General features: G+C 32.4%; 2 protein-coding genes across 4 annotated transcripts; both read right to left on the bottom strand.

Annotated features, from left to right (window-relative positions):
- Positions 1-4,481: 4,481 nt before the first annotated feature.
- On the bottom strand, positions 4,482-8,720 carry LOC117922603. 3 transcript variants are annotated; one of them, XM_034840765.1, is made up of 8 exons: positions 8,571-8,720; positions 8,067-8,180; positions 7,339-7,431; positions 7,159-7,257; positions 6,966-7,070; positions 5,871-5,996; positions 4,915-5,762; positions 4,482-4,771 (listed from the first exon to the last, which is right to left on the bottom strand). In XM_034840765.1, exons 1-8 carry the CDS (start codon positions 8,649-8,651, stop codon positions 4,696-4,698), a joined length of 1,542 nt encoding a protein of 513 aa, XP_034696656.1. In that variant the 5' UTR covers positions 8,652-8,720; the 3' UTR covers positions 4,482-4,695. The 3 variants fall into 3 exon arrangements, with proteins under 3 accessions (XP_034696656.1, XP_034696655.1, XP_034696657.1); XM_034840764.1 differs by having other exon boundaries at positions 4,915-5,996; XM_034840766.1 differs by lacking the exons at positions 7,159-7,257; positions 7,339-7,431 and having other exon boundaries at positions 4,915-5,996.
- A 2,149-nt stretch (positions 8,721-10,869) lies between these two features.
- LOC117922309 (probable E3 ubiquitin-protein ligase RNF144A) lies at positions 10,870-12,832 on the bottom strand. The gene is made up of 2 exons (XM_034840412.1): positions 11,944-12,832; positions 10,870-11,106 (listed from the first exon to the last, which is right to left on the bottom strand). The coding sequence occupies exons 1-2, from the start codon at positions 12,774-12,776 to the stop codon at positions 11,034-11,036; spliced, it is 906 nt and encodes a 301-aa protein (XP_034696303.1). The 5' UTR covers positions 12,777-12,832; the 3' UTR covers positions 10,870-11,033.
- Positions 12,833-13,172: the final 340 nt, after the last annotated feature.

The following is a 13,172-nucleotide window of genomic DNA, read 5'->3' as shown; positions in this document are numbered from 1 at the left end:
CCCGTGTTATCCGCCATGTGATCAGTCACATCTTTATCATGGGAGAAGGACATTAGGATGAGGTTTCATATTATGAGGTGTTCTTGATAAATTCAATTCTTATTGGGAGAAGGATTAATCTAAGATTTATTATCCTCTAACATAAGGTGGCTTGTTGCAAGAGCAAGTATAAGGTTATGCCTTATAGAGATGTTTTACTAAGGTGTTCAAGGAGTTTAAAGTATACTTGACTAGAGAGAGAGAGAGAGAGATTCAAGTTCCATCTATCTATGACACTTATAATGCAAAGTAAAAGGACTGAATGCAATTCAAGAAGCTACCAAATAGGTCTTGGGTTAGGAAGGTAGCTGGCCAATCATTACTTCCACCGGGTGTAGAGGAGGATGATGAAATCCACGAGATAAAGGGAAGAGAGTTTCATATGGATTATTAGGCAAAGAATGTCTGAACTAAGGTACCTTTGTGCATAAAGTATCCTGACATGACCTATCAATCACATCCTAAGTAGACAACTCCAATTGAGAAGACTTTCTTCACAAAGCCCACTTTCATTGAGGTTCCTCCACTTCACGTTTTTTTAGTTTAGTGGCCTTTATGTTACTCTTACTTTAGACTTTGACCATAGATGGACCTTTTCACTCAAATCAGCTTCCTTGGCACACGTATGAAAGAGATACCTCTAATTAGTGGTTGTCGCTTCTACTATCTTGAGGATGATATGGATCAGTATTAGTTTGGTTTTACTTCATTGTATGAAAACATAGCTACACGTATTAAGAGTCTAACTACTCACCTTGATCATTTTGAGGCTACATCCATCGTTCAACACGATGAGTTGATGGTACTTTTGATCAAGGTTTCCATCTCCTCCTTCCCAGCCTTGATAGTCTTATGTGTTCCCCCTGTTTTTTTTTTATATTGCTAAAGGAGGAAATATTTCTATAGGCATATATCTAGGGAGTTTAGGAACATTGATTGTTAATTAGGAGCATACTTTTGGACATACATGCATACTTTTTATATTTGTTTAGATACTTTTGCTTATGTTGGTTATCCTTATAGAGCTCTTATTTATCCATGTTTTGGCTATTATTATTGTACTCACTCTTTTTATAATGCTTTTCATGGACTCTTGTGCTTATGGTTAGTTGTCTTAATCTCTTTTACATATATTAAGCTTTATTTACTTGATTTCTTTTATGCTTATCTTGAGAGAGAATCTCTTCCCTAGATAGCCTTAGTTTTGTCATCATAAAAAAATGTAGATTGTTAGCCCAAGAGTTCTTTTAATTGAGTTTTGATCATTACAAAATAAATATCAAACTTAATAATGGTTAAATCAAGTAAAAGATTTAAGTTTTATTGATAATTTCCAAAGAAAACTCAAAATATGCCTTGAAAATATTTAAACGTCATGAAATGATAGATCCTTGAAAACTCAAGATGTCTAGGTGTTAGGATTGAGCCTTGAAAAACATGACATGATTTAATAGATGAGATTCATTTATAAATTTATTTATTTATGTTTCTTTGTTTCCCTTAAATATCTCATTTGTATTGATTGCTTATTTGAACATACATGCTCTACATTACTTACATTGTACGTGACTTGGGTGCATCAGGAGTTGCACAAAAGATCCAAATCATGGGTTTCTTATAGAGTGATGAGTTGTTCATAGTTGGTTCATGGATTTGGACTATCCATTGAGATTGTAATACACTACCTCTTAATTGAAGGGATAACTTGTCTTGGTTATTGGGATTACAAACCCATGGTGAGTGTACTAGTGCATGTGATGCACATTAGATAGGACCTACGATGAATCATTACATAAGGCTATCAATTGTCATGATTCACCAAGCTACTATACTGCATTGACTCTCAATCTTGAGAGGATATTGAACTTATGCCAAAGTTAACAAAGGCTTTAACTTATAGGTGAAACCCTAAAGTGGTCATATGTCACTATGGATTAGGTCACTGTTGATGGAAGTTGGTGACAATAGATATTCTCAATAGAAGCACTATGATATCTCATGGGTTGAGACAATGTGTCCTCTTGGGTGATCCAAGGAACCTATGAAATAGAAGACTATGACTATAGCATTTTCTTTAGTGAAATTTGACATATGCTCCTTAGAATTCGAGTATGTCAATTGATTACATAATAAGTGGGATCTGTAACTCAAGGATTGAAGAGGTAATCTTAATAGGTAATAACACTACCTTGTTAGATTGTAGACACCAGTGCATGGGAAGTCTGTATGCAGTGGATAGTAGGTCACGAACCTCGAGCTTCTTCTCGTTGTTATTTACATAGGATACTAGAGTGCAGTTGATTCTCTTTAGTGGAATATTAAGTCAACTCCAGAATTGGAATATGAGGGAGCCAATATTCCTATGGGTCCCATTGGTCTCCGCTCTAAGCTCATATACCATGATGACATAGTTTATGAAGGATGAATTGACTCTTTGTTCATTCTTGTGCATAAGGTGTTTTGGTAATTATGTAAGGTTGCATAAGGGATGGTGCACAAGTTCTCTAGATTGGGCTAATTGATTAATTAGACGACCCTATGTGGTTAATTAATCAATTAGGACCCATTTTGGGTTAGATTAAGGAACCTATTTTGGGCTAGATTAAGTGACCCAAGCCTTGGTGGGCTCAAGCCAGTTAGCCTAGTAAGGAAAGCCTATAAATACCCCATAAGGGTTGGGGTTTCCATAACCTTGAGAGAGACTTTGTCTTCCACCTTTAAAGAAAGAAAGAGGTAGTGAGAGCCAAGAGATCATCATTTCCAAAGTCCACACTTGGAGTGTCAACATCATGGTGCGAGTCATCGAACAGAAGATCTTGGGTGTAGAAGACTTCCAGATTCATTGTTCTTCATCTTCACCAAGCAGAATTGATTTGGGAATATCCAAATCAAAGGTAAAGTTCTCAATGGCTTTCCTTTTGATCCTAGAATTGTATATATATATATTGTGTTTCCATCGCATAGGATTTAGAGGCTTAGTGTAGTTTTGCATGCACCTATACGATCCAGGGTAAAGGAATTGAGAAATCCAAGGTTCCAACACTATGAACAATTGTAAGATGAATCTCATGGGTGCACTTAAGGTTATATTATTTTTCATGCATTTCCAATGCATTTATTTATACCTTGTTTTCTCAAAAGTAACCTTAAGCTCTTAAAAATGGATGAATATGTTTTTTACCTAAAAAAACTTAGGCTAAATTCTTTCAAAAATGCCTTATAAAGATTTTTAAGTGAAATGCTCAAGCTATTAGAAGGTTAGAATTGGAAAAGGAAGCTTTCTGGGTTGTTTGAAGCCCAATTGATCAATGATACATTAAACTAATCAAATCAATTGGGGAACTGGTTTAACTGGTTAGGCTTTCTCAATTGGGGATCGATTAAGCTACTTAAAAATCTTCTTTCTCTTCTAGAACCATGGTGTTGTCAGTAGAACCTTTGTCTTTCTCGGTCGAGGCCTAGTTAAGGGTTGATCGAACCTTAAAAAAAGCTAATGATCACCTACTATGCATTAAATATGTTAACTAACTGCTAGTCAATTGGTCGAATCGGAACCCAACCGATCAATGGTAACTTTTGTTATTTCAAGTGTTTGAGACATTTTTCTATAAATTAGAGAACTCCCATGCATTTATTGATAAGAGAATACCTACATTAACTTGTTAATCTACCATTTTATTTCATTTAAGGCTCTCTACTCAAATTGTTGAATCATTCACTTGCAAATCCTTTAGTACACCCTCTTGATTTCATTCTAATTATTTATTTGTATTGATTCTCACTTATGTTAGAATTGAGTGTTTTAAAATCCCATTTATTTGTTCGAATTTTAATGGTTAAGACTTCAAGGAAGAGATTGTAGTGTCCATTAAAGTAGTAAATCCAAGTGTACCATATTAGAGGTTTGGTTTCTTGCTTACTATAAAAGTGTTTTCATATTTCTTCCCTTCACTTTTTACTTATTTGTATTAATTATTGTTTGTTTATTGTTGAATTTGAAATTTTTTGAAAAGTTTTTAACCCCTTTTCCTCTATTCCTCTTCTTTGGGTGTTTTCCTTTAATAAATTAGTCTTTTTTTTTCATAGTGTTCAATAGAACTATTATTATAATTTGAAAAATCTAAGATACTAAGTTGATATATATCAAACATTAGTTTTATTATATATGTGAAATCTGAATTATTGAATGATAGCATAAATATATATGATAAAGGTGAAAAAAATTAGATTAAAACAATAAAGTCATATACAAGATAAAATATTAAATAACATTGATGGGACTTTTTCTATTAATATAGTTTAGTTGTACTTTTATAAATTTTAAAAATAATGGAGGAAAACACCATCCTCAGAAATTAATTCCCATTTAAAAATCAAATCATTTTTCTTCCACACCACATAGACCATTTTCAATTTAAAGAAAAAACAGCATGCCCCTAACACATTGGCATTATGTAACCAAAATTTTCTTCTATCATTGGAGTAGATATCACATCTTCAAAGTTCAACTCAATCACTACTTTGATAGATGATAGTAGTCCCATTTTGAATTAAATGCTCTGCCAACAAATTATCCCACCAAAATGCAAAACCTACCAACTGAAATTCAAATTGAGTAAAAGAAGGATGCAAAAGTTGTAGAAGATCCTTGAAGTTCTATCGCCAGAGTTGACATGTGCCATGGTTCACCGACCATTTTCCTCCACATCGATAGCAGAATTCGAATCCACATCTGCGACCACCATCATAGAACAAGTTTTCATATTCTTTCATTACATATTACCGTATATATATACACGCATACATATATACATGTAGAAATCAGCATTACTCAAGGCAGACAAGAAAAAAAATGAGGGTGAGTAAACATCTGACCTGCAGGTCAAGTGCACACAGCCTTCAATTTTTTCTACGTAGAATTTGCATTGGGGGCATCTCTTCCATTTCTTTTCCTCGGCAAGCTTCTTCAGCAGCATATCTTCCCTTCCTCTTTCATCTGCATTTAGCCTCTGGACTTCCCTGCATTCCATCCCCGAATGCCATGGCACACGACACTGTACACAGAAGAGTCTCCGGCAATGAGGACACTCAGACTCTCTCATCATCATCACTGCTTCTACATCGTCATTCAGCAACATGGCTGAGCAGTCCTTGAAAGGGCAGTAGAATTTCTCCGAATCAAGAATCAGCGTCTCGATAATTGCCCTTTCCCACCTCTCCACCACCGTTTTGGGCAAGAATCCCTTGCAGCGCTCCGGATCTAGCACACCTCTGCAGTCCATACCCGGGCATAGAATCATGCCGGAGTTGCTTTCAATCTTAACTTCTACGTGTTTGCTTATGCAGTCAGTGCAGACCGAGTGCCTGCAGCCCTCATTTCTGAACATCTCAGTACTTTCCTTCCTTTCACAGCAGATTTCACACATCCCATAAAACCTAAACCTTCCCTGTGATGGTTCCCCCACTTTTTTACCAGATTCTCCCAGTACCCGGAGCCGATCCTTATGGGAATTCCATGGATACTCACTCTCTCTGCTGACTCCTCCCTTGTTGCAGTCCTCAAAAGGACTCTGGTTTTTTTTGGATTCAATATGGAGTGCTTCATACTTTGCTGCATTCCATCTTTGGAATACAGGTCCGGGGACACTTCCAGGGCTAAGTTCTAGAATAGCTTTACATTTATAAGCCGGGCATCTAAACATACTACTCGTGCCCTTGTTTAGGACTATCCTAAGTGGAACATACATGCTTATGCATTTAATACAATACGAGTGAGAACATGAGCTATTTCTGTACGTCTCCTCACTCTCCATGCTTTTCATGCAGAGGAGACACAAGATTTTTGATGGTTCACCAAGTTTAGGCTTTCCCATCAACTCAAACAAAGATTGTGATGCTGCTCTTGCTTTACTTGCCGATGATCCGTCTTTTTCCATCTTCACTGATGCTTTTCTTGCCTAGTTAAAATCCAAAGTAAATTCACTAGATTTTGTAGAAATTTATGCTCTATTTGGTAACTATTTTTACAACAAAAGAAAAATATATTTGACAATAAAATATTTAAAAAATAATTTTTTATTCTTAAAAATAGAAAACATAGATAAGTTGATTGGCCATGTTTTCTTAAACTTGTTTTTAAAAACTTGTTCAGAAATAAAAAGAGTTTTAAAAATAAGTTTAAAAAAATATGGTCAAACGAGCCCATGTTTTTCTTTTGCTTTTAAAAACATTGTTCTCCAAAATGTGTTCTCTATTTCGTTTTGCTTTTAAAAATTGTTTCCAAGTAACAATGACCAAATAGTAATGAAAATATTTAAAAACAATTTTATATTTTTTAAAAACAAAAAATCATTTTTAAATCACTCGATCAAACAAACTCTTTTTTTTAGATAAAATCTTTTAGTTGCACTTATTTTATGAGGTTGTTTTAAGGAATAATTATATAAATGAAGAATGATTAAAAATAAAACATTATATGTAAATATTATTTTAAAAATATAGAAAACAAGTGAGAGAACATTTTAAGCACTTAAGGGCTTGTTTGGCCAGGTTTTCAAAAACTATTTTTAAGTTAAAGAATAAAAACAGTTTTTAAAAACAAGTTTCAAAAAACATAACCAAAGGGGTTTTCTAAAAATTATTATCTATTTCACTTTATTTTTAAAAATTATTTCTAAATAACAATGGCTAAATAGGATTAAACATTGTTAAAATAAGTTCTGTCTTTAAAAATAGTTTTCCATCTTAAAAACAAAAAACTATTTTTAAATCACACAATCAAACAAACTCTAAATAAACTATTGTTCTACAAAAAATAAGAGATTGTTTTCAAAAAAAAAAAAATTCAGAATTATTTTTAAAAACATTTCCTAAAGAGAACCATAATTTTCGGTTTATCAAGTATAAGAATGATGAATGCAACATACTTCACCAAGTTTAGCCTTTTCCCTGATCTCTAGAGAATGTGATGATGCTCTTGCTTTACTTGTTGATGATCGGTCTTTTTGCATCTTCACATATGCTCTCGTTGCCTAGTTAAAATCGAAAATAAATTAATTCACTACATTCTAAAGAAAAATAATTTTCAGTTCATATATAAGAGTGATGCATGCAACATACTTCACGAAGTCTAGCCTTTTCTATCATCTCCATAAAAGAATGTGATCCTCCTCTTTCTTTACTTGATGATCCATCTTTTTCCATCTTCTTAGTTAGTCCCTAATTAAATTCAAAATTAAATTCACTAGATTTTGACTAAAAATAATTTTTGTGCAAGCAACAAACTACACCAAATCTTGCCTTTGAGATGATCTCGTTAAGTGCATATGATTCTGCTTTTGCTCTACTGCCCGATGATCCATCTTTTTCGATCTTCGGAGATGTGTCTTGTGCCTAATTAAAATTGAAAATAAATTCACTAGATCTTGAATAAAAATAAATTTTAGTTTATTAAGAGTGCATTTGGAAGTATTGACAGTGTTTTTAATGGAAGTATTTTCTCAAAGAATGTTTTTAAGAGAATCATCTATTGAGTGTTTCTTCAAAAATCACTATAAGTAAATATTCAAAATATTCAAAATTTTCAAAATACTTCTTAAATTTTGTCAAACACATAGGACTCATTTAACCATGTTTTCATTTTTAAATAATAAATAGAAGTTGTTTTCATCGATTTTTAAAAATAAAATAAAAGCATAGACTCGTTTGATCACATTCACGTGGTCAAATGAAATGTTTTTTTAAATGGGTGAAAATAACTTCTACTTATTATCAAAATATTGTTTTTTATTTCACTTTGTTTTTAAATTTTATTTCCAAAGACTAACAATCAAACAAGTATTAAAAAGTTTTAAAAACAGTTTTTTACTTTTAAAAACAAAAAAATTGTTTTTAAATTATATGACCAAACAAACTCATAGATGTTTTTTTTAAAACACTTTTTAGGGTAAAAAATGCTTTCTAAAAATACTTTCAAATGAAATCTAAGTCTTACAACAATAACAATAACAAAGATGCATCAAACATACTTCACCAAATCTCGCCTTTTTCATGATCTCATCGATATTATCATAATGTAATGGCGCTTTTGCTTTAGTTGTGGGTGATCCATCTTGTTCCATCTTCATAGGTGCCTTTGGTGCCTAATGAAATTCAAAATGAAATTCACTACCATTTTATCAAGCATGGCACAATGTTGCATGCAACATAGCCAATCAAAGAAAAAGAGAACAACACCCGTTTGGTTGATGAGAAACCAAGGGAAAGAAAATGAGAAGCTAAACTTGGAAAAATGAATAGCACCAATCAGAAATTTGTGTAGTATCTTCACTAGTGGAAATGAAAAGAAAGAATTGAATTTGATCTAAAACCCATTAAAGAAAAAACTCCCTTGTTTATCTAAAACCCAGAAAGAATCTTCATGATTCAGTTGATGAGCTGAAAAATTACCTTTTTCTTACCAACCAAACAGAAGAATCCTTTAAGACAAAAGCAGAAAGAAAAAAGAAGAAGAAAACTATGGAAATGAATACCTGAGAGTGGATACTCCCACTAGAGGAAGCCAAATGGGACTTACTTTTCCCTTTATCAACCTCCTTTCTCTTCCTCTCCATTCATAAATTTTCTGCTTTCTATGAAAAATCTGAACTAATTTTACCAGAAAATTCTCTTTGCACTGCCGGTTCAATGGGAAAATTTTTTGCATTTATTTTGTAAAAAATAATGCTATATAAATTATTACTTTTATGGAAAAATTCTATATAAATTTTTTTTTTTTAAATTCATTAACTAAACCTCGGGAATGATGCATTCTAGAATTGGAAATTGAAAATATGAATTTTGAGAAGTTGGTGGGATGAAAATGAGAAATTTTTGGAAAAGATTATGGAATTGGATTTTTATTTGATTTTTAAAAAAAATTTATTTAGATTCATTGAAATGAAAAATAATAAATCTAATATAATTTTATAATAAAAAATAAAATTTTAATTTAAAATTGATTTTAATTAATTGAATAATTTCTGCCATTGAATTTTTACCATATATCTCCATTCTTGCATTCTTTATGGCTTAAATAAAGATGAAAGGTTGATCATCAAAAGATGTGATTGAGAGAAAATGGATTTGAAGCATAACCCAATATTTTATATTATTTTTTATTTTCCTATTCAAATTTTATTTTGATATTTTCCAATCTTATCTATTCTTTTATTTATATTTATATTTATTTATTTTAGATATATTTATTTATTTAACTATGAATTAAATATTAAATATTAAATTATTAATTTGAACTCCTCAAATTCCAAGGTAACAGAAGTTCACAAAACTCTCCCCACTCTACTGGATTTATTTATTTGTTAGGTTGAATAGGTTTAGTGGGTGGTTGAGATGATTAAAATTCGGGTCAAATTTTCTTAATAGTTCATTATCAATTTTAGAGTATATTTGACTTTGATTTTAGAAAGTCTTTCTAATAATTAAATTTTTTTATTTTTTAAATATTAAAAAAAAGTAGAAACACTTCCTCAGAATGCGGCTACACTCCCTCTTAAAACCACTTTTATTGCCTATTTACATGGTAAGTAAGTATTAATGATAAGATATAATAAACAATAATTCTTTCATTAAAAATAAATAACTTTGCATTTAGTAAAAAGAATGGAGAGAGTAGGGATGGCAACGGGTTTTTTCGGGTACTCGCCCCACCCCGCTCCTAATAGGACGGAGTTTAAATTTAATAAACGAGTTCGGGACGGGTATAAGATTTTTTTTAAAATCGGGGGCGGGTTCGGGTATTGCCCCATCCCGCCTCGATTATATATAAATTTAATTTAATTTAAAATTTTATTTTACTATTTTTAATACATAGATAATAATAAAAAATTTTAATAAAATAAGTTATAAAAAATATTATAATTTTATTATTTATAAAATATATTTATTTTAATGTAATTAAAAATTTTAAAAGTAATTTAAAAAAAAAAAAAGGCTAAACGGGGCAGGGTGGGTATGCGACGTTTAATTTTTTAAACGGGACGGGGATGTAAATTGTTTTTAATAGACGGGGCAGGGTTGGGATGGGGACGACCGTCCCGAACCCGCCTTGTTGTCATTATTAAGAGAGAGAATAAAAAGAAAAGGAGGGAAAAGATAAATATAAATTAAATACATTTTTTTAATAAAATATTTACTTGTTTTTATTTTTAATTTTATTTAAATCTTATTTATTTCATAAAATTTTGAAATATGCAATTTATTTTTTTTTTATAATTTTATATTCGATGTTTTATAAAAGTCTATTTGATAAAGATTTTAGAAAATATTTTAGAAAGCATTTATAACCCTTTTAACACTTAAAATTTTTTTCAAATACTTGAAATGTTATAGACACTTTAAATATTTTCTAAGATCTGTCAAACAGTTTATAAACACTTTTCAAACTAATCGATTTATATTCATTCTTCATGTTGATTTTGAGAGACTAGAACATGTGTAGTCCGTTAGATTTATAAAACAACGAGGTCGAGGGTTTGTGTTTAATTTTAACTCAAGAAGATGATATATTTTAATAAAATGACTTAATAAAATCATTTTTTTTTATAGTTTTTTTCTTTTTTCTTTTTTTAATATTTTCAAGAATCAAATATAGACTACATAGGCTACAAATATAAAAAAAAATGATTACCAACTTTAAATACTTCTCAAATTTAATTATTTTTTGTATAAAAACATGTGAATGATATATAATATTTTATAAAATTAAAAATATTCATACCTTGCGAATATTTCAGAAGCAATTATCAAAGCATCTCAAGATCACATTTTAGAAGCAATCAAAGCACCTCAAGATCAATAACAATTAAACATAGACCACAATTTCTTCACACAGTAGTTTCTCTTACAAGAGAAAACAAAACATTAAGTACTACAAATTGAGTAGAAATATGAGTAAATAGAAAGTTGAAGCTCTCTTGGTCTTCCAAGGCTCTCTTTCATTGTGTTTGGCAGCCCCCATGGTGCTGAGTCCACTGTGCTCCGCATCCATAGCAAAATTGGTACGTGCACCTGATTTCACACCATCATAAAAACAATATATAGTGAATTGTATGAATGAAGTTCTCAGTGACAAATATTATGCGGGATGTGTAGTACATAAAGAATAAGATACCATATGAGATTGACATATCTTTGTTGACAGAATAAATCATCTTTGTTTGAGAACATTCTATAGTGACTTGTTTTATTTATCTTTTAAGTTTAATAAATGTTTTTATGCCAATATGACTTATTTTATTTGAAAAGTTTATAAATTTTAAAAAATCATAATACGGAAGTTAGGAAAAATATTCTTTCTTTTCATATTTTATAGAACTTTTATAATATCAATATTATTTTTAAAAACTACGAGAATTTAGCTTCAACTTTTTTAATCATATTTATAAGAAAATGAACTCTTTAAAAATTTGAATTTGAAGATTATTATTTCACGTTATTTTAAGAAGTCTTTTTAATTTTTTTAATATTAATTTTTTTTTTTTATCTTTTAGGTATTAGAACTATTAAAATAATTTATAAAATCACTGTAAAACATATTATGAATCACCTACCATAAAAAGCCTTTATAATATCATTTTACACTCGTGGAACAAAAATAAAATGAACATTTATTTGTGTGGTGTTGTGATTATTTTTGCAATCAAACCATCCAAAAGGTATGGGATGAGTTATGTTCTTGATCAATTGCTTTTCTAAAAAAATATGACTATAATCCACTTTGAACCTACAATATTTTAGTAATGATGCCATGGAGTTCATTAAAGAAGCAATTCATAATCAATTGGAAAACCCCACTGGAAAAAGAAATAATTAGATAAAGAAAAGAACCGAAAATAGGGAACTAACCTGCAAGTAATGTGTAAACAACCTTCGGTCTTTTCCACATAGAACTTGCACTGTGGGCACCTCCTCCATTTCTTCTCCTGAGCAAGCTCCCTCAGCATCAGATCCTCCCTCCCTTTCTCATCCTCATTCATCATCTGATACTCCTCACACCCAACCCCTGAGTGCCACGGCACGTAGCAGGCCGCGCAGAACAGCCTCCGGCATACCGGACACTCAGACTCCCTTATAACTTCCCCTCCATTATCATCCACCAACATGGCTGAACAGTCCCTGAAAGGGCAGTAAAACCTCTGCGATGCTGCTATCATGGACTCGCTCCTGACCTCTTCCCACTTCTCCATCACTTCTCTCGGCACAATTTCCCTACAATCATCAACTTCCAGCACCCCTTCGCAGCTCAAGGCCGGACATGTGACCATTCTCACGCTCTCTTGGATCTTCACTGCCACATGTTTGCTTATGCAGTAGCTGCAGAATGTATGGCAACATTTCCCACTCCTAAACATCTCATCCAACCCCCTCCTTTCCGCACAAATCTCGCAGAAATTCTCCGATGTTTGGCCTTCTTCGACCACGGCCATATCAACAGCAGCGTCTGCAGCACTGCTTGAGCCTGAGCTTGAACCTATTTCTTTTATTGATGGCGCAGTTTCTTGGACAGCAGTATTAGATGCGGCCTCTACGGATGCCATTAAGGCCTCTTGAAACTGCAGCTCTTCCGCATACTTGGCGTCTGAAACTACGAAATCTTCAGTATCTTCAAGCTGATCCAGGAGGGCTGAGAAGTAGAATTCATCGACAAAGAGGTGAGCAGAGGTGTGTTCTTGAGCCATATTTTCTGAGTGTTTCTTGCTTGGTTCTAGAGAGGGGCGTGTGTGTGTGAAAATAATGGTGGGGTTTTATTACTTTACCACAAACTTGGCTTTGAAGATCTCTTCTCCCATTGGTGCTGACCTACGGTTGACTCCTAGTGACTTGTGTGAATTGAAGTAACTTTCCAACTGCGTTACCAAAAGTGCCTTAATAACTTAGGGCTGAAGTTGGCTCCAGCGCCACAACTTAGGGCTGAAGTTGGCTCCAACGCCACAACTTAGGGCTGAAGTTGGCTCCAACGCCACAATACCTTCCTTCAGAAGTTGGCTTGACTGGATCCTAAAACTAGGTGGACCCGCATGATAATCAATTCAAATGTGGGGCCTATATGACCCTGGAATAAATTGCCATAGACA

The sequence above is a fragment of the Vitis riparia genome, chromosome 9 (assembly GCF_004353265.1).
Source record: "Vitis riparia cultivar Riparia Gloire de Montpellier isolate 1030 chromosome 9, EGFV_Vit.rip_1.0, whole genome shotgun sequence".
NCBI lineage: Eukaryota > Viridiplantae > Streptophyta > Magnoliopsida > Vitales > Vitaceae > Vitis > Vitis riparia.
Note: the sequence above shows the minus strand (reverse complement) of the source record. Positions and strands in the feature narration are given on the sequence as shown.

Bases quoted from the DNA above. Each gene is read 5' to 3' on its own strand.
- LOC117922603 (XM_034840764.1), bottom strand. From the start codon at position 8,651: ATGGAGAGGAAGAGAAAGGAGGTTGATAAAGGGAAAAGTAAGTCCCAT. The intron at 5,997-6,965 runs GTATGTTGCATT...GATTTTAACTAG, and splicing joins AAAAGGCTAAACTTGGTGAA to GCAAGAAAAGCATCAGTGAA. The intron at 4,772-4,914 runs GTCAGATGTTTA...TGGTGGTCGCAG, and splicing joins TGTGTGCACTTGACCTGCAG to ATGTGGATTCGAATTCTGCT.
- LOC117922309 (XM_034840412.1), bottom strand. From the start codon at position 12,776: ATGGCTCAAGAACACACCTCTGCTCACCTCTTTGTCGATGAATTCTAC. The intron at 11,107-11,943 runs GTTAGTTCCCTA...GTGTGAAATCAG, and splicing joins TGTTTACACATTACTTGCAG to GTGCACGTACCAATTTTGCT.